We start from the raw sequence: 21,295 nt of genomic DNA on the forward strand, positions 1-21,295 counted from the left end.
TCGGTGTGGACTTGTTGGGCTGAAGGGCCAGTTTCCATACTGTAAGTAATCTAACCTAATTGCTTGTTAAACTCACCACAGAAAGCCTGGGCTGGTAATTTATAGCAGAAGGAGCTCTTTATCAACAATTTCATTTTGTTTTTTGGGATTATGTGCTTTCATGGTGAATGCCACTTTAATTGACCAAGTGTTTTTTGTAATACAACTCAATCTCTCTGACCTAGAAGGGGAACAGTTTTCAGTGGAAGTCTCTTTCCTGCTGCCAGTAAGCTTTTACTTTGAGATATTTTTAAAAAAAGCTTTTATTTTCCTGTTTTGTCTCTTTTTTTGTTTTCTCTCTCTCCCCTTAATTCTCCCTCTTTGGGGTGAATTGTCCAGACTGGAGCTGGAGGGAGGAGGGGACGGGTGGTGGAGGGGAGGGGAGCAGTATTGGGGCTGTCTGGAAAATTCTTCAGGTGGGTTGTGTACTGCCCTTCTGCCCATCTTTGAGCTGCCTGCAATGTTCCATGGAGCAGTACGGGACTGCTTCCTGCCTGGTGTAAGTTCTGTGGTTGATCGGAGGATTTCAGAGGTGGCTGATGGGAAGGGGAAGTAGGCAACTCCCTTGAGGGTATAAGCAAATGTTTAGTGTGTATATTTGAGTTATTTATTATCACATATATCTCGAAAAAGTGTTTTGTCGCCACAATCTGGCACCATTTTGAGTTACAAAAAGAAATTTGATAAATAGAGATGATTTATATTTATGTTGAATGTCTGTGATGAGGAAAATTAACAATTTCCTTTCTTACTGTTGTATGTTGCAGGTATTTCCTTCAGCCCAGAGATAATGGCAAGCCAAATAAACCTGTTGATTTGGGTTCCTTGCGGCTAAATGTTGTTTACACTGAGGACCATGTTTTCCCTTCTCAATATTACGACCCCTTGAGGGATCTTTTATTAAAATCAGCAGATGTTGAGGTAGGGCTGTGTACTCTGACCTTCAATCTTATACGAGGTCTAACCTAACGGTAACCTTAAATTAGATCCTAATCTTAACTCTCAAACTGACGCTAACCCGAAACCTAGTCCCAAATTGAGGGCTAACATTCATGGGAGACTTTATTCAAACTCATTGAAGTAAATCAAACTTGCAAAACGAGAATACAGACACAAGAGAGGACAAACAGCCTCCCATTTGCACCCATTCTTGACTCAAACACCTGAAAGACGGTCTTGGTAACACATGTGGGGTGAACATTCAACCCTGTATTCCCAGTGAGCACAGGTTGAAGCTCAGTAGATTTCCACTTCACAGTCTGTGTCAGGAACTGAGTTACCATGAAAATGACACACCCCTTCCCTGCCCCAAACCGCCCCCACCTCAGTCACCATTTCGCCTCTGCACCAGCTATCATACCCACCCACCTCTCTCCATTGGCTCCTCCCCCACCTCGCTCCATTAGCTCCTCCCAGACTGAGCTGAAAGTCCAGTTGGCACATCCGCAGAACTTCCTTCAACTTCTGGAACCGAAAACAAAAGCAAAACGGAATTTTATTTTTAAAAAATAAGCTAGAAGTGCTCGAAAAACTCCATGGGTCTGTCAGTACTGTTGTAGAGAGAAACCGAGTCAGTAAGGAAGATTTGTGTTCCTTCATCAAAACTGTAAGAAGTTTGAGATTTTGACAGGTTTCGAGAAGGCATCTGGTTGGGTACATGAATAAGGAGGGTTCAGAGGGAAATGAGCCAAATGGGTTTAGATTAATTTAGGATATTTCGTTGGCATGGACGAGTTGGACTGAAGGGTCTGATTCCGTGCTGCACAGCTGTATGACTCCCTAACTGTGGATCCAGGGAAGTGGGTGCTGGGGAGAGACCAAATGTCAGAAGGGATGGAGGTGCTAGATGAGGGAGATGGTAATAAAGGAACAAACAAGTATGGGTCTCAGGGAAGGTGTCATTGTTAGAAGCAGAATCCCAGGAGGACATGATGTTTGAAAGAGGGGATGGTTTCTGGAGATCGGGGACACTGGGGAGGGTGGGTCAACAAGGAAGGGGTGCATGCCAAGCCTCCGTTCGTAAAGAGTGTTTTAAGAGAGGATCCCACTCTCGCACGCCCCTCCCAACCAAACCACTTGCTACCCCACCCCCTCTACTCCCCATTTCCAGCTCTCCTTACAGAGCCCTGCCATTACAGTATCCTTTTCCCATCTCCATCCCTGAAACTGGAGTATGACCAGCTTTGGAGGAGGCAAAACACTGGGGACAGGTTATAGTGGCGCTGTTTTAAACAGGGTTGTGAAGGCGGTGGGGGGTGGGGGGGTTTGCAAACTGCCCTAAGAAAGCAGCCTACATGGATTTCACTGAACTTTCGGGCCTTAACAGACCAGAATATTGCAAATTCTTTGTGGGCAATTTGCAGCATGAATTTAGAGTTAAATCAATTTCACAAAGAAAAATGAGCCCCTTCTGTTACTGGTTGCAACTTTTTGGGAATGCCAAATTCTTTTTGAGGTCATGATTTGGAGATGCTGGTGTTGGACTGGGGTGTACAAAGTTAAAAATCACACAACACCAGCTTATAGTCCAACAGGTTTCATTGGAAGCACACTGGCTTTCGGAGCGATGCTCCTTCACTATCACCTGATGAAGGAGTGTCTCTCTGAAAGCTAGTGTGCTTCCAATTAAACCTGTTGGACTATAACCTGGTGTTGTGTGATTTTTATCTTTTTGAGGTGACATTGTTGTAGGGAATTACCAGGCAGTTACACAGCCCCTTGCTGCCCCCTTCTGTTGATTTAATGTTACTGTATCACCTGGAAACCACTTACCGCACTGTCAAAGCAAAATCATACAATTTAAAAAAAGGACAAATTTAAAAATCACACAAGACCAGGTTATAGTCCAACAGGTTTATTTGGAGGGACTAGCTTTCAGAGCGACGCTCCTTCATCAGGCAGTGAAGCACTCCCTGATGAAGGAGCAGCACTCTGAAAGCTAGTGCTTCCAAATAAACCTGTTGGACTATAACCTGGTCTTGTGTGATTTTTAACTTTGTCCACCCTGGTCCAAAATCAGCATTTCCAATCATTTTAAAAAAAGGAGTTAGATTGGTATTTGGACATGAAAAGGCTTGGAGGAGGTGAAGCGCAAGGATCGACATTACAGCCAACAATTGAAAAGATACCACAGGTGTGACGGGCCAATTGACCTCCTTTTCAGTAATGGTGATGTCATCCCTTTTCTGAACCGCAGGGAAGAGAATCCTGACATTTCCCATTCTTCTTTCAGTGATGAGAGCAGAGTGGCCATTTTCTTGTGCATGGAACAATGCTGATGCTGTCCCTGTTTAACTCTCCACAGCCAGTTTCCGCATCAGCTGCTCATGTGCTGGGAGAAGTGTGTCGGGAGAAACAGGAAGCTGCCGTTCCCCTGGTCAGACTCTTCTTGCATTACAGCAAGATTGTCCCCTTCATCAGCGCGATAGCAAATGCTGAAATAAACAGGACCCTGTGAGTAAACATTTTATTTTAGAAACGTCATCTCACTGATTCTGAGTATTGTTGGTAGAATTACACAAACTGCTCTTCCTGCTTGCTTCCCTCCTCACTTGGTGTCACCTACACTGGCTCACGTTCCAGCGAAGCCTCCAATCTCACCTTGTTTTGTTCCGCCAGGGGGTGGGGAGATGGGAACAAGCTCCCCCCTGTCCACTCTCCCTGACTGGCACAACAAAATGTTTCAAGACCTTTTCAGCATGTAGCATGGGAAATCATGAAGGTGTTGCGTAAACACAAGTTTTTAGTTTGTGTGATGAAGAGCGGTACCCAGGATGATTGGGACCTTGGTGTGCAAGTACCTAGACCCATAAAGGCAACAAGACAAGTGGACAGGTTAGTTAGCAAGGCATAAGGGATACTTGCTTTTCTTAGTTGAGATAAGGACTACAAAAGCATGGAGCTTATTATGGAGCTGTTTTGAACATTGGTCAGGCCACAGATGGAATACTGCACATTGTTCTGGTGGCCACATGAAAGGAGGGATGTCATTGTACTGGAGAGGTGTAGAGGACATTGTCTGGCCTGGAGTGATTTAGCTACGAAGACAGAGATGACAGGCTGGGATTGTTTTCCTTACAGCAGAGAAAGCTGGAGGGGGAGCCTGACTGAGGTGTAAATAACTATGAGAAAAGTAGATAGGGAAGAAACCTCTCCCCTTAGTAGAGGGGTCAATTACCTGGGTGGTGGGGAGCCTTCCTGATGAAGGGCTTGTGCCCGAAACGTCGACTCTCCTGCTCCTCGGATGCTGCCTGACCTGCTGTGCTTTTCCAGCGCCACACTTTTCGACTCTGACTCTCCAGCATCTGCAATCCTCACTTTCTCCTAATAACCAGGGGGCATTGGGTTAAGGTAAAGGGCAGGAGGTTTAGAGGGGGGTTAAGGAGCACTTTGCTTTCACTCAGAGGGTGGCGGATATCTGGAACTCACAACTGAACAGGGAACCATCACAATATTTCAGAAGTATTGAGATGAACACCTGAACTGCTGTAATATATAAGGCCATGGGCAAGTGAGAGTTAGTGAGGTGACTGGCATGATGGACCAAAGGGACTGTTTCCATGCTGCAGTATTTTATGACTTGAGCTGGGAGCACTAATGTCAGAGGAACCACACTGAACCCACTGCCAGGTCACTGTTCCTAAACACTCACCTGATTCAGGGCTGTTCTGTTGGTAAACCCTTGTTGTGGAGGTGAGACTGGGGTGAATGAAGTCAGAAGTCACATGACAACAGGTTATAGTGAAACAGGTTTATTTGTAATCTCTTCACCACTTCACCTAATGAAGGAGCAGTGCTTCGATAGTATATGATTTCCATTAAACCTGTTGCACTATAACTTGGTGACTTCTAACATTGTTAACCTCAACATGCTGGGTTTACTAACAAAGAGACTTCATAGGCTGAACATGTTGGAGGTGATGCCAATGTTGAGGTCTGTAACACACTGCAAGCAGAGTGAGAAATATGGAAAATCTCTTGGCAGATTCCTGGTCAGCCAATCAGACACTTGCAGACTCTCAAACACTGTCTCCTTTTGCAAATCTTTAGTCACTGTGTTCTAGTTCACCCAACTATACAGATTTGTTCCTTTTCAGGGATCCAAACACCATATTCCGAGGGAACTCCCTAACCTCCAAGTGCATCGATGAAACAATGAAACTGGCCGGGAGGCATTACCTACAGGTCACACTGAAGCCAATTGTTGATGAGGTGAGCAGTATTTGTCAGGGTTAGGGTTTATGTTAATCAGATCAAAAAACAGATCACACTCATAATCACTCAAATATACGCACTTAACACTCTCACAGACTCAATTGCATGCATACATGGACACTCACATACACAGTATCATGCACATTGACTCTCACATTCTCACAAACGCCATGACTCTCACGTTCACACCCTTACACACACAGTGTCTCTCTCATAGCCAGGTAGGATAAGTCCGGACAAGTCCTGGGGACAGTGCTGAGCTGGAAGTTTAGAACTAGGGTGAGGTGGGGGAAAGGGAAATGAGGAAAATGTTGAAGTCCACATTGATGCCCTGGGGTTGAAGTGTTCCGAGGCGGAAGATGAGGTGTTCTTCCTCCAGGCGTCTGGTGGTGAGGGAGCGGCGGTGAAGGAGGCCCAGGACCTCCATGTCCTCGGCAGAGTGGGAGGGGGAGTTGAAATGTTGGGCCACAGGGCGGTGTGGTTGATTGGTGCGGGTGTCCCGGAGATGTTCCCTAAAGCACTCTGCTAGGAGGCGTCCAGTCTCCCCAATGTAGAAGAGACCGCATCGGGAGCAACGGATGCAATAAATGATATTAGTGGACGTGCAGGTAAAACTTTGATGAATGTGGAAGACTCCTTTAGGGCCTTGGATAGAGGTGAGGGAGGAGATGTGGGCGCAGGCTTTACAGTTCCTGCGGTGGTAGGGGAAAGTGCCAGGATGGGAGGGTGGGTTGTAGGGGGGCGTGGACCTGACCAGGTAGTCACAGTGGGAATGGTCTTTGCGAAAGGTGGAAAGGGGTGGGGAGGGAAATATATCCCTGGTGGTGGGGTCTGTTTGGAAGTGGCGGAAATGTCCAGCTATCCGCTGCAGTGGCCCAATGGCCCCAATAGGCCCAATATACCGCCCACTGCAACGGACAGCTGGAACTGACAACTGGAAGCGGCAGAGACAAACCACTACAAATGCCGGAGGAAACCTCACAGAAGCGCTTCACAGGAGGCTCCCAAGCACTGAGGATGTCACCTAGACAGGGGATGAAACGTCTGCAACACAAATTCCCAGCTCGGCGAACAGAATCACAACATTCTTGCACACTCACTCCCACATACTCATTCTCACATTCTTACTCTCTGTTTTACATGTGCACACACATTTCAGCTCAGCCATTATTGAGTGGATCTGAATTTGTCACAGATGAACATTTTGGCTCTTTTCATTAAGATCTCTCTGGATCTAACAGGCTTGTAATGAATCCAAAGCCAAAGGGAAAGTGTGTTTTATGATTCATCATTTGGAGAATGATTTCCAATTTTGCAAAGTCTTGGTTTACAGTGAATTTGTGAATGGTTTATGAGCAAAGGGAAGGTATCAAGATGGAACATTGTGTAAGATCTATTAAACATATTTGAATTATTTAGGTTGACTGACGAGTATAAGTTCAGTTGAATTGTAAACCTTTTTTGACTTCTATTTCATAGATATGTGGAATGCACAAACCTTGTGAGATTGACCCAGTTAAGCTGAAGGATGGTGAAAACCTGGAATCTAACATGGTAAGGCTCTTCAGTGTTTGCAATCAACAGTATGTGATTTCTGTTTCATTAATTTCAGTGTTTGAGTGCCACCTCCGATTTCATTACAGGACAACCTCAGGCAATATGTCGAAAGAATTTTCAATGTCATTACCAAGTCTGGTATGAGTTGTCCAACAGTCATGTCTGACATCTTTTTCTCATTGAGAGAATCTGCTGCAAAGAGATTTCAAGGTAAAGTGACCCATTCTGTCTACTCCAACATTCAGCACCATTTGCAATTCCTCAAACGCCGAAGTGCTCCATGTCAATATGCAGCAAGACCTGGATAATATTTATTCTGGGTCAATAAGTAACAAATAAAATTTATCAAATGCAAGTTCCAATCAAAGACCATCTTCAATAATGAGAATGTGTATCGGATATAAGCAGGCAGGGAAAGAGTTAAGTTCTGAGTTAAGAGGTTCAGCTGAGCATGACTCTGATCAGATAAGAACTTACAGTTATCAATGGGGTGCTGGAGGCAAAGATAATGAGTTAACAAGGTGGAAAAGCAATCACTAAGTAGAGCCATTTAACAATGTTGGAAGTGTTCAGTATGCAAGGTCAGCTAAAAAGGGGAAAAGTATCCATTGTATGAATCCAGTTAACAGAGTTAAGAACATTCATTGTATAACAGTAAAGGGCTTGGTCTCTGCTATTGATACTAGTTGATTGTTGCCCAATTAATATGTATGTTGCCTTATCTGATGCTCCTCCCTGTAAAATGACAACATAGTTCTTTGAGAAACTGCTGTTCCAGAGAAGACCGTGAACTCAGCTCCCTGTGTACATGGGCGATTGTTCTCTCTCCCTCCAGGGCCCGGAATAAAGATGAAGAAGTTAAACTTACACAGTATCTCTGAGCATTTTGCTTTGACTGAGGGGGGGAACAGGATGACAACAAGAGTGACTCTGACCATTCAATGGCACCACCATTGTGGAATCCCCCATTAACAACATCCTGGATGTTACCATTGACAAAACTCAAAACAGACCAGCCATATAGACTGTGCACCAAAAGTGTAGGGTCAGAGGCTGGGAGTCCTGAGGTGAGTGACTCACCTTCTGACTCTCCTAAGTCTGTCCACCATCTACAAGGGACAAGTCAGGAGTCCGATGGAATAGTCCGTACTTTGCTGGATGAGTGCAGCCCCAACAACACTCAAGAAGCTTGACTTCAAAACAGCCCACTTGATTGGCACCCCATCCACCACTTTGTCTGACACCAATGCACAGTGACAGCAGTGTGTGCCATCCACAGGATGTATTTCAGCAACTCACCAGAGCTCCTTCAGCAGCACCTTCTAAACCTGTGACTATTTTAATTTAGAATGACAAGGGCAGCGCATACATGGGAATACTGTAACCTACAAGTTCCCCTCTAAGACATATGCCATCCTGATTTGGAACTATATCACCTCTCCTTCACTGTTGTGGGATCAAATTCTCAAATTCCCTCCCAAGCAGCAGTATACTCACACTGCACAGACTGCAGCAGTTCAAGAAAGCAGCTCACCAACACATTCTTAATGACACTTAGGGACGGGCAATAATTGTTTAGCTTACCCAGTAATCTCAGCGTCCTACGACTGAATTTAAAAAAAAACTCCAGCTGATGGTTGAGATGAGATTGAACTTGTAACAAATTGTGGCCCCACAGCACTGGATACCTTAGTGTGACCAGATTTGGAACCCTGGGAACAGTTCTGGTCTGCATATTAGTAATAGCATATTGAGCCACTCGCGGAGATGCAGTGAAGGTTTACAAGGATGTATCAAAAAAGCTCTTTAACCAGAGAGTGGTGGGATTGTGGAAGTCGCTACCACAGGATAAAGGTGACTGGATATAAGCGGAGGCTATATAAATGCATCAGTTCAAAAGAAATAGAAGAATGTACTGATAGACTGAAATGACAGAGAAGCAGAGGAGGCTAATGTGCAGCATAGAGAGCAGCTTGGATTGGTTGGACCAAATAGATCTGGCTGTAAGTTCCACAACACGAGATGTGTAGAAGCCTATTTTGGTCTTTTTCATCCTCATTCCAATAACGGAATTAGATGTAAGGATTCCCTTGGTGCAGCTTGAAGGGAACTCTCCATGTCCTGGCCAATATTTCACCATCAAAAAATAGGAAATATTCAGCTAGTGCGTTGTTTGGTATTTGTACATAACTACAACTATTCTCCAGGATTCAATGAACTAAGCATAAACAACAACAGTTTGAATTTATATAGCACCTTGGACATAGTGAAATATCCTCAGGTGCTCCTCAGCCAAAAATTGTGGAAGACGATATTCGGGCAGGAATCCAAAAGATTGGTAGTTCTTCAGCAGCATCTTAAAGGAAGTGCAAGAGAGAGAGAGGTGGGAAGGTTTCGGAAGGGAATTCTACAACTTAGGGCCCAAGCAGATGAAGGCACAACTTCCCTTGGTCAATCACTAATATCAGGTTTGCCACAAAGGCTGAAATGACAGAAGCACAGAGATGTTGGGATGTTGTGTGATATATAATTAGGAGATCTTTTTAGCAGTGAAAGTTTGTAATAAGTGAGGCTGTTGTGTACAATTATCAGATAAAAGAGAATAGCCACTGTGTTGGTTAAGCCTCTTGTGTAAATCTAAGCAGAATTGTCTGCAAAATTGAGAAGGTAACCTGGGTTCTGTTGTTTTCCTAGGTGACGCTGATGTAAGGTACACTGCTGTAAGCAGTTTTATTTTCCTGCGGTTCTTCGCTCCAGCCATCCTTTCACCTAATTTGTTCCAACTTTACCCTCACCATCCGGTAAGTCCAAAATGTGGACTTTGTCACTGTGCAGAACAAACACATCCAAGAGCTGAACTAATGCAATAGTTAGGACTCATTCTCGAAAATAGGGTACAAAAGGGCAAGCAAACAGAAAGATGGAAATGTTAGTAACACGAGACAGGCTCATTCAACAGCACTGGCCCTTGTGGCATGTAGGAACCTGTCAGTGCTGATATTACACAGTCACTTTAGTTTCTGAAACTAGTCCTACTTTACATGTCTTTTTGTATTTGAATATTGATGAAAAAAAAGGATATGGTGCGAAGGTTTTCATCTTGCATCCATCAGGACAGATAAAATATCTATACATAGTCACATCTGTCCTCTATGTATAAGGAAAAAACGTGTCCAGGATTGCATCAGTTTTGCCTCAATCAAGAGTGGGTCAATACTAAAAAGCGAAGGAACTGCTGATGCTGTAAATCAGGGACAAAGATAGAAACCACTGGAAAAGCTCAGCAGGTCGTGCAGCATCGGTGGAGAGCAATCACGGTCAATGTTTCATGTCAAATGACCCTTCCTCAGAACTGGGGTCAGTAATGCTCTGAGCTATTGTCCGTGCGCAACACCCAGCTAAGCTGTTCCCTATTCTCATACAACATCAATAGTTCTTCACCTTGAAATGTGGCATTCTTGAATCTGTCATGATTAGTACAAAAGGAAAAAAGCTATTACAGCGTGCCCCCCTTTCTCAGCCACACTCAGATTCTGTACTGCCAAATAACCTTTGGTATTTGATCTGTATTTATCCAGCTCTTGAATGATTTAATTTTGATCAATTACTTTGACAAAACATTCCATATTCTGTTAACTCAAGGTTCCAGTTGTAACTCGGTTGATAACACTTTCAATCCCGCGTCAGAAGGTCCTGAGTTTGAGATGACTCCAGAGATTTGATCACATAATCCAAGCTGACTGAGGGAAAGCTGCATTGTCAGATGTGCAGCTTTCTAATAAGAGTTTAAACAGAAACCTCACCATCTTTCTTGGGTGTAGATAAAAGATCCCGCAGCCACAGTTTTGAAGTTCTTCTCATGTCTTGGCCAATGATTATCCTTTAATCAACACAATTAAAGCTAATTATTTCGTCAAACATGTGTAACTTGGTGTAAGGTATTTCTCTGCCGTATTTACCTGTATTTAACTTACATCTCATAATTCTCTTCAAGCTGTTGATAAGTGTTCTTGGGTGAAACAAGTAACTTTGAATCGATGGATGTCATGTTGTCCACTACAGCAGGTTTTCCTCACCTCATGTCTGACTCTTGTCATAGACTCATAGACAGAGGTGGATCAGTGTGTCAACAATATTTTATCAGAGGGAAGCTAATGACAGTAAGGTAGTGACTACCAAAGTTATCTCCTTTACCTGTAAAGGATTTGTATTCAAATGCAGTTGAGTTATTGTGACTGTGACTTGCTGAGTTTTGAACATCTTCTTCATCCCAAGTGCTGACGGATTTCTTCATTTCCTCTAGGATCCATTAACAGCGCGAACACTGACCCTGGTTTCAAAGACCATCCAGACTTTGGGTAGCTTATCCAAATCCAAGTCTGTAAGTCCTCTGATTTACTTATTCCGCATTCTAATAAGTGAAGGAACTATATTTAATAGTAAAGATAAAGTTGCCATCATTCCAAAGGGCCCTAGGGCTGCTCATGTCTTACAGACTGGTGACTGTTGGTGAGTTTAACTTGAAGGTCACCACACCTCAAGCGCAGGGTGTGTTTGAGAAGGTGACACCTCCATGGTGGCCTCGTCTGGTGTGGGAATTCAATCCACACCCTTTGGCATCACTGTGCTTCACAAACCAGCTGCCCAGCTAACTGAGCTAACCAACCCCCATTTAATAGCAACCAGGTACAGGGCAGTGACCCAAACCCATGCTTCCAGTCGGAAACAAGGTTTAGACGGCGTTTAAGCCAATAGATCGGATATGCTGGTGGACTCATTATGCTACTGGACTCATCATTCAGAGGAAAGAAGGTCAACTCCAATCATGGTGATTGAGAACTTGATTTCAATTTTAAGAATATGACTGCAAATAAGCTCAAATAATACAACTGCAAATAATGCAACCAGGTGGTTGTAAAACAGGTTCAGATGAGGCATTCAAGAGAGTTTGGATGATTATTTGAATAGGAATTGTATGTAAGGGGTATGAGGAAAAGGCAAAGTTAAAAATCACACAACACCAGGGTACAGTCCACCCGGTTTATCTGGAAGCACTAGCTTTCGAAGCGCTGCTTCTTAAGAGCCTGGTGTTGTGTGATTTTTAACTTTGTCCACCCCAGTCCAACACCAGCTCCTTCACATCAGGAAAAGGCAGGAAGTTGGCATGAGATAATTCTGCTGATTTGAAGAGTTGAGGCAGCTACTGTACATGCATGAGCTCCTTTGGCACCACGGCAATAATGTGGAACAAGACAGAAGTCATGAGACTGCAGGACCATTAGAGCAGAGATTCTATTGCTGAATAATGACAATTAAAAGTACTCTACTTCACAAAATGTAACAACTTTTCAACTTGAAGCCTTTCACTGTATTTTCCCTTAAATACAAGTGACAATAAATAATGCATTTCAGTTTAAAACTCCAATTGGTAATTCGGGCTATCTTAACAAACATTTCAATGCTGCTTGTTTGTTTTCTCAGATTTTTAAAGACTTTCTTCTGTTGCCTTTATTTAATCTGCAGGCAAGCTTCAAAGAATCCTACATGGCCACATTCTACGAGCACTTTAATGAGCAGAAATATACAGAAGCTGTAAGAAATGTAAGTATCTTCCGGTGATGAGCATTTTGTAGGTCGGGTTTGGGTTTGTGATGGGGCTTGGGTTGATTTAGGGATTGGAAGTGACGGGGGGAGTCAGGATTTGTTTTTGGATTTATGGTTTGTGCTTGTGATTAGACAGAAGGAAACAACAATGATCGTAATGTTATGGATTAATATTTAAAGCTGCTTTATGATGGCCGGGGAGAGGCAGATGAGTTGCTTTTGTTATGGCTTATTGGTGGCACAAAGATTTAAGTAATGGCATAGAAATAGATGCAAGTCACTTTATTACTACCTTTTCTGTTTTGAATGAAGTTCCTAGATTTAATCTCCTCATCTGGAAGGAAGGACCACAAAAGCATTGAGCAACCCATTGTATTAAAGGAAGGGTGAGTTTCTGTATTCTCCCATTTTCATATGCAAACATTTTACTGCTCTGCACGTTCACTCCATTTTTATTTCCTGTCCATCTTCGACAGGGCAATTAGGATTTTGTTGGTCCTATCAATCTTCACATGAACTAAAGACAGTTATGTTTAATAGATGGATAAACATGGGAGATTACATTTTGGTAAAACAAACGAGGGCAGGACATGTGCAATTAAAAGTAGAGCCTTGGGTGGTGTTGCAAAACACAGAAACCTCAGGGTTCAGGTGCATAATTCTTTCAAGTATGCGTCATTGGTAGGCAGGAGGCATTTAGCACGCTTGCCTTCATAGCTCAGACCTTTGAGTATAGATTAGATTAGATTAGATTACTTACAGTGTGGAAACAGGCCCTTCGGCCCAACAAGTCCACACCGCCCCGCCGAAGCGCAACCCACCCATACCCCTACCTAACACTACGGGCAATTTAGCATAGCCAATTCACCTGACCTGCACATCTTTGGACTATGGGAGGAAACCGGAGCACCCGGAGGAAACCCACGCAGACACAGGGAGAATGTGCAAACTCCACACAGTCAGTCGCCTGAGGCGGAAATTGAACCCAGGTCTCTGGCGTATAGGAGTTGGGTCGTCATATTGAGGTTGTACAGAATGTTGGTGAGGCATCTTCTGGCGTACTGTGTCCATTTCTGGTCGCCCTGTTATCAGAAGGATACTATCAAGCTGGAGAGAGTTCAGAAAAGATTTATCAGGATGTTGTTGGTAATGGAGGATTTGAGTTATAAGGGAAGGCTGTGTCGGTTGGCACTTCTTTCACTGAAGTGTAGGAGGTTGGGGGGTGACCTTATAGAGGTTTATAAAATCATGAGGGATATAGATAAGTTGAATGGAAGGTGTCTTGTCCCTAGTTCGGGGGAATTTCAAGACTCGAGGGCATATTTTTAAAGTGAAGAAAGAAAGATTTTTTAAAAATGAGGGGCAACTTCTTTATGCAGAGTTTCTTGTGTGTGTATTGAACTTCCAGAGGAAGTGGTAGATGTGGACACAGTTATAACATGTAAAAGACATTTGGATAAGTACGCGAATATGAAATGTTTGCAGGGATATGGGCCAAGTACTGGCAGGTGGGACTAGTTTGGTTTGGGAACATGGTTGGCATGGACTGGTTGGACCGAAGGGTCTGTTTTCAAGCTGTATGACTCCATGACTGTACAAAACCAGCATATCACATTGTATATCATTTTTTAACATTGTTCTCGGAATGTGGGTGCCATTTCTTGTCCATTTGCTGGATGCCCTGAGAAAATGGTGGTGAAGCACACCTCAGCCTCTGGGGTCTCTTGCTGGGCTACATTGGCAGGCAGCTAATTGTCAACCACATTGCTACAGGACTGGAGTCACATACATTTTTCCTTTTCTTCCACTGCAGTATTAATCCAAATTTCTTTTTGGAAGTTGCTCTTGAATCTGCTTCCAGCACCCTTACAGGCTCCACACTGCAGCTGAGTAAAATAAAATCTCCTCAGTGCCCTCCTGACCTCTTTGCCAATTGGCTTACACCTCTGTCCTCTGGTCTCTGAACATTCTGTCACGAGAAACCGTTTCTAGTTCCTTAGTTATTCCATAAAAAGCCTTCAACATTTAGAACATCCCTGTGAAATCATAGAATCCCTACAGTGTGGAAACAGGCCCTTTGGCCCAACAAGTCTACACTAACCCTCCAAAGAGTACCCCACCCAAACCCATTCCCCTCCCCAATTACATTATATTTACCCCTAACTTACATATCCCTGAACACTATGGGACAATTTAGCATGGCCAATCCACCTAACCTGCAGATCTTTGGACTGTGGAAGGAAACCCACACAGACTCGGGGAGAATGTGCAAACTCCACACAGACATTTGCCCAAGGTTGGAATTGAAGTTGAGTCCCTGGTTTTGTGAGTCAGCAGTGTTAACCACTGAGCCACCCTTCCACCAATATTTCTTTTTATAATGTTTTTCCATTGTCCATCCTGGTTCCTCTGTCCTAACATCTACTTGTATCCAACAACATACTCAGCTTGACCTTTTTCACATTCTTGGCAGCTGATAAAGCATTTTAGGAAAATGTTAATATTTAACACAAATCAACTGGACAGTGGTAACTAGTTTTTGCAACAGCTGTAGAGTGAAAGTGAGCTATGGTGTTAGCAAGTCAATCTTCATCAATATTGGTTATGTTCAGATTTAATGTTCCAAAGGGAGAGAAATAAAGTTTGATGAAAGTAGATGAGGAGGCAACTAATGACATGATACTGCACATTATTAAAATAAATTGTTGAAGGTATCTGATCAGTGAACTATTCTATAGATAAAATTAGGCTGTTCAGTCTTCCTTTGCCTGTCCTGCTGTTGAATGAGATGGGAGGTGATGTATGATCTAACTCCATGTTCCCTCCTTTACTCCACATCCCTTTGCTTAGCAAAGGTCTTGTCAATCATTTTTAAGCAGATAATTGATTTAGCTTCAGTCATCATTTGTGGAAGAGAATTCCAAATTTCCACTGCCTTTTGCTTCCTAGTGTTTTCCTCATTTCACTCCTGCAAAGTCTGACCCTAATCTTTGGACTGCATATCCAAGTCTGAGACTCCCCAATGAGCAGAAATCGTCTTCCTCAATCCACCCTGTCTGCTCTGCTTAATATCTTGAAAGATTTGATTAAATCAACTCTCAGCCTTCTAAATTCTAGCACTTTAGAGATACATTCTTGTGGCTGTGTGTTTTTTCCCATTTCCGGAGTCTAATTCGTTTGTGCTTGGTGCATTTTATATCTGCTGGCTCAGTTTCTGTTCTCTTTCCATTTTCACTTCAAACCTCTTGGGCATTGGTTTCTTGGCATCTCCCTGTAGATCAGTCACTTATTGATGACTATCTTGGAGTATTGTCCTCTGATTTTGGTCATCTCCACACATGGAAATGTTTTCTCCAATCTACCCTAATGAACTCCTTCAGAATTTTAAGTTTCTCAATCGGGTGAACCCTTAAACCTCAGTTTTCTGTAGAAAAGAGACCCTGCCTGTTCATCCTGTCCTGCTGTAATATTACTCTGAGTCTCTATTGTTGTCATTTCACTTCACATGCCTGAAGTTTTTTTTTCTACCTGTTACCACTTGACTGACTTATTTGACCTCCTGGCAGCAGTTGCACAGCCTTTGAGTGATGTTAACATCATTGAATCTCCCACTGTCAACATGCTGGGGATTACCATTGACTAGAAACTGAATGGGTGTAGCCATACAAGTACTGTGGTTATAAGAGTAGGCTATGATTCCTGCAGTTAGTAACTCTTTTTCCTGACTGTCAAAGCTTGTCCACCATCCACAAGACACAAATCAGGAGTATGATGGAATACTCCCACGCTTGACTGGACGAATGCAGCTCCAATAACGCTCAAAAAACTTGACACCATCTATGACAAAGCAGTCCACTTGATTGGCACCGCATCCACAAGCATCACCTCCCTCCACCACCGACGCTCAGTAGCAGCAGTGCATTTACAGGATGCACTGCAGAAATTCATCAAGGCTCCTTAGACTGCATCTTCCATGTCCATGACCACTCCATCTCGAAGGATAAGGGCAGTAGATACATGGGAACACCACTTCTCCTTCAAGCTGTTCACTGTCCTGACTTGGAAATATATTGCCATTCCTTCAGTGTGGTTTGATGTGAGTCAACCTGCATCATATGGACAACAGCAGTTCAAGAAGACAGCTCACCACCACCACCACCACATTCTGAAGGGCAGTTAGGAAAGGGAAATAAATGCTGGCCCAGACAGCAATGTCAATGTTATATTAATGAATACAAAAAACACAGAATCATACAAACAAATCACAAGTTCAGTAAAGAGGTCTGTGAGTCTTGTCAGTTTTAAAGACTACAAGCCAATCTAAACAGAGAGGGAATGTTCCAGTGCTTGACTTCCACAGGTTGTTGTGTTTGTATTAATTCACGGATAAGCTCTCTGAAAGAGAACCCTTTGTAGGACAAAGTGCCTTTTCAATACTTTGTCCCATTGATTATTCCCGGTGTTTTATTTCCTGCCTGTTGTTACTTCCTTGGTGACTGTAAAGATTTGACTTGTTGACCTTCCTGACTAATATTGATGGTTTTCTGTCCAGGTTTATGATCAAGAGAGCCCAGGGAAGAAATCGTTTTGGTATCAAGAACTTTAAGAAGAGATGGTTCCGGCTGACCAATCATGAGTTCACCTATCACAAGCACAAAGGTGGCCCATCATGCAGTTTTCCTTTCTTGACCGAGAGAGTTAATGTCATGCAAGGATAGCATATTCATTGTTCATCATGTTCCACTCTGCTATGCCTCTTAACTGTGTTACTCCCAGTTGTACAGTCATCAGACAGACACCAAGGGCCATCCTCTTTTGTTGATCAAGTGTGCACTTTTTTTTTAAGAGTCTTATCATTCAGTCATTTAGACAATTTCTTGCCCACCACCTACAAGATGTTCCCTAGAATCTGTCAACATGGCCTTCCTGCTCTGGGAGAAAGGAATCGATTGACTAAAATGAGCTTGCATTCTCCCTCCCATCACACGTGAACTTTATTTGCCCCCAGCACCTTGCCATAGCTTATTTGCCACTCGCTACTAACTCTGGTCACTTATTGACATGCAGAGTAGGGAGGTCACTAACCTTAGGAAGAGGTTCGATAGGTAGGTGTAAGAAGACTGTACTTCTGAACGAGCCCGATACCACAGGCACATCAGTACAGTATGGATAGTCACTAATAAACCCAATGCCTTGCCCAGAGATTGGTAAGAAAATGGAACCCAGCATCCCAAGGAGTGGTTGAGATGAATGGTGTAGATGCACCTACAGGAAAGCTAGGCAAACTCATGAAGGGGAAAGGAATGGAAGGATATATTAGTATTAGAATTGGATAAAGAGTGTAGAAAAGGATTAGATGCTAGCATGGATCAGATGGGCTGAATGGAGTGTTTCTGTGCTGGATATTCAATGTTGTGAGTTTGATCAGTTCCATTGTGATTTAATGAATGACCATAATCAGAAGGCTTCCCAGGAACAGTGAATAACTTGGGTTTTGGTATCAGTTTGTAAGCAGCAGAATAACTGAATCTTCTTCCCAATTTTCTTTTTCAGGTGATCATCCATTGTATAATATTCCAATTGAAAATATTCTTGCGGTTGAAAAACTGGAGGAAGAATCTTTCAAAATGAAAAATGTGAGTTAAATGTAATACAGTTTCAGATGTTCTTGTTTAAAATTCTGGAAGGCTCGGACAGATTGATTATAAACAAATTGTTTCCAGTCATTGAGTGGTCAACAATGAGGGGCTAAAGATACAATCACAACTACCTATTTTAAATAGCACCTTACACAGCGGAAAGCATCTCCAGGACACTTCACAGGACTGTCAATCAGACTAAGATTGACACTTGAACAAAGAAGCAGGTATTGAGTTGAGAAACCAAAATCTCTGCCAATAAGAAAGGTTTTAAGGAAGATATTAAGAGAGCGAGAGAGAGTGAGAAAGCATAGTGGAAATTTTAGGGAGGGAATGCCAGGGCCTGGAGTCATGGCAAGCCTAGAATCCCTCCAGTGTGGAATCAGGCCATTCCACCCATCAAGCCCACACCGACCCTCCAATGAGCATCCTGCATAGCCCTACCCCATCCCTGCATTTCCCATGGCTAATCTGCCAGGCCTGCACACTCTGGGAAATTTAACATGGTCAATCCACCTTACCTGCACATCTTCGGACTGTGGGGGGAAACCGAAGGAAACCGATGCAGACACTGGGAGAATGTGCAAACTCCACACACAATCGCCTGAGTGTGGAATTGAACCCAGGTCCCTGGTGCTGTGAGGCAGTAGTGCTAACCAACGAGCCACCAGTGAAGTGTTTAGAATCAGGGGTGTAGAATAGAGGAAATGGTGGAATTAAATATAGAATTAGAGGAGAGCAGAAATCCTAGAGGGTTGCGGGGATGCAAGAGCTATCAGAGTGAGTGGGGACAAGATCATAGAAGAATTTCAAACCAAAGATGAAATTTTAATATCAGGGAAATCTTTGTACCAGTGTAAGTCCTGTGAGCAAAACCTGAAGGGGTCCTGGGAGAAGATCAGGAGGAGGGCAGAAGCTGGGAGGCCAGCCAAAAATGCAATGGTATGGTTACATCCGGAGATAATAAAAACAAAGATGTTGGTTTCTGAAGCAGTTGATGGGAAGCAAGTGCAGAGCTTCGAATCTGATGGTGATGGAAGTGCAGGAGGAGGAAACCATGCCGACACTGGGAGAATGTGCAAACTCCACACAGACAGTCGCCCCAGACTGGAATTGAACCTGAGACCTTGGTGCTGTGAGGCAGAAGAGGTGGGGACAGGAAATAATGGCTACTGCCATCACCTGGTTTAATTGGGAAATAATTCCAGTTAATCTGTTGCTCCTCGCTTACGGAATGGGCATTCCTAAACACAGCACTGAGAGCCGAGTTTCAGAAAATCTGGGAATGTACAGTTACTCACAAAGAAGGGCTTATGCCCGAAACGTTGATTTTCCTTCTCCTTGGATGCTGCCTGACCTACTCACGAAAGTTGCTGAGCTTTTGTTCAAACCAGAGTTGATAACTGTTAATTTGTGATGTTTGATTCAGATGTTTCAAGTTATCCAGCCGGAAAGAGCTCTGTACATACAGGCCAACAACTGCGTGGAGGCAAAAGACTGGATCGACATCTTGACTAAAGTTAGTCAATGCAACAAAAAGCGTTTGACCATGTACCATCCTTCTGCCTACCTCAATGGCCATTGGCTGTGCTGTAAGACGAGTGCAGACACTGCACCAGGCTGCACGCCATGTACAGGGTAAGAATCGTTACACTTTATGCAGATTGTAATGAATAGCAGTGGAGCATCAGGTAGAGAGCACTCCCAGAAGGAAATGACGAGGTGCAGTCCAGGATTCTCCTAATCTTCAGCTGCAAAACAGGTCAAAGAATTTACCAGCTCAGTTAAGGCCGTTTGGCTTATTCTGACTGTGCTGACAAGAGTGATCCGTCAGTTGTGTTGCCCTGCCTCACACTGAGACTTTTTAAAGATTTCCTTTGTGCAATCTCTAAAAGATATTTGGGGTTCTCCTGCCCTTACTATTTCCAGTTTGGCGTTCTATATCCTAGCACCTTTAGCATTTAAAACAAATTTTCCTAACCTGTTTCTTTTATCTGTACAATAACCTTATACCCACTACCTACTTACTCACACACCAGTGTAACTAATTTTCCCATTTACTTTATCAAAACCTCTCCATCAGTCTTTTTCTAAACCTCCCTGTGCTCCAAAACAAACCACTCCAATTTCATTATGTCAGTATAATCCATAATGTGAATAGGAGCAGGACTCTACAGACCCTCTGTGCTCAGCTATTCAAAACAATCATGGCTGACCTTTTGACTTAACTCCCATATTAACCTTTATCGATTGACTCCCTAAGCACCCAAAAATCTATCAGCCTCAGTCTTGAAAAATACAAAACGACTATCCATGAAGATTTTTCTTCTCATCTTCATCCTAACAGCATATCCTTTACCCTGAGACTCGACTCCTGATTTTAGACACCCCGTTCACAGGAGTATCAGTCCTGTTTGGCCTCTTTTCATCACTGAAGCTTCTTGACACTCGTGTGATTCCAATGAGTCTCCAGTGCGTGTGATCCCCAGGATCTTGACAATTATTTCTAAAAAGTGTCCAAATGCAAACTCAGTGTTTTGGTTTCAGGGGGCAATGCTCCCGTATTGGTTTAGCTTCTGATGCCCAGAATTAATTTAAGTTAATTGAAAAGATGAGAATGCTGTGTGATTGAAGTGGTCTTTCTGGTTCTATGCAGTGGGCTACCAGCTAACATCCAGCTCGATGTAGATGGTGACAGGGAGACTGAGCACATATATTCACTCTACAACAACTACAGGACCAAGTTAGAGAAACTACAAGGTGAAGTATATTGGCAATGATTAAAGTATTGCTAAAAAGAGACAAGAAGTTGAAGCGTTTTGCTTTGCACTCATCAGGACTAGGACAGGAGAAACAGAATTGTGGGGGGAAAAGGGACACCATTTTATTCAGTGTGAGAGAGGGTGCTGCTCAGTTTGGCCATGAGGGGCCTGGAGCTGCAGCAAGAAAGGTTAACTCTCAATCTGAATTCACAGAGCAGGCAGGTAGATTCTGATTGGTCAGGGTGTTGCCATGGGGATGCAGTAAGGATTGACTGTCTCCATGACCTTTTTTTTAATGAAAAAGGTGAAATTAAAGTCAAATTCTTTTTAGGCTGCATAATTGCATTACACTGCGGTCTTGCCTGATGATCTTAAATTGGTTTCTGGTGTAACTCTTAGTCCAGTCTGGATTAGTGAATAAGTGGATTCCAGTAGCAGAACCACAACTCATGGTGGGTATGCTTTCCTGACACTTACCCG

The 21,295-nt window shown here is 43.3% G+C and overlaps 1 protein-coding gene across 2 annotated transcripts in view; it reads left to right on the plus strand.

Moving 5' to 3' along the window:
- rasa3 (RAS p21 protein activator 3) overlaps positions 1 to 21,295 on the plus strand; it is a 185,687-nt gene that overhangs the window by 160,270 nt on the left and 4,122 nt on the right. For both annotated transcript variants that reach the window (XM_072578089.1, XM_072578090.1), the window contains exons 10-22: positions 807 to 960; positions 3,344 to 3,492; positions 5,136 to 5,250; positions 6,733 to 6,807; positions 6,897 to 7,020; positions 9,505 to 9,611; positions 11,114 to 11,191; positions 12,334 to 12,411; positions 12,727 to 12,800; positions 16,967 to 17,073; positions 17,968 to 18,050; positions 19,483 to 19,691; positions 20,710 to 20,813. In XM_072578089.1, the coding sequence (XP_072434190.1) occupies positions 807 to 960; positions 3,344 to 3,492; positions 5,136 to 5,250; positions 6,733 to 6,807; positions 6,897 to 7,020; positions 9,505 to 9,611; positions 11,114 to 11,191; positions 12,334 to 12,411; positions 12,727 to 12,800; positions 16,967 to 17,073; positions 17,968 to 18,050; positions 19,483 to 19,691; positions 20,710 to 20,813 (1,457 nt within the window). The remainder of the gene's footprint in view (positions 1 to 806; positions 961 to 3,343; positions 3,493 to 5,135; positions 5,251 to 6,732; positions 6,808 to 6,896; positions 7,021 to 9,504; positions 9,612 to 11,113; positions 11,192 to 12,333; positions 12,412 to 12,726; positions 12,801 to 16,966; positions 17,074 to 17,967; positions 18,051 to 19,482; positions 19,692 to 20,709; positions 20,814 to 21,295) is intronic.

This window comes from Chiloscyllium punctatum, chromosome 9 (assembly GCF_047496795.1).
Source record: "Chiloscyllium punctatum isolate Juve2018m chromosome 9, sChiPun1.3, whole genome shotgun sequence".
NCBI lineage: Eukaryota > Metazoa > Chordata > Chondrichthyes > Orectolobiformes > Hemiscylliidae > Chiloscyllium > Chiloscyllium punctatum.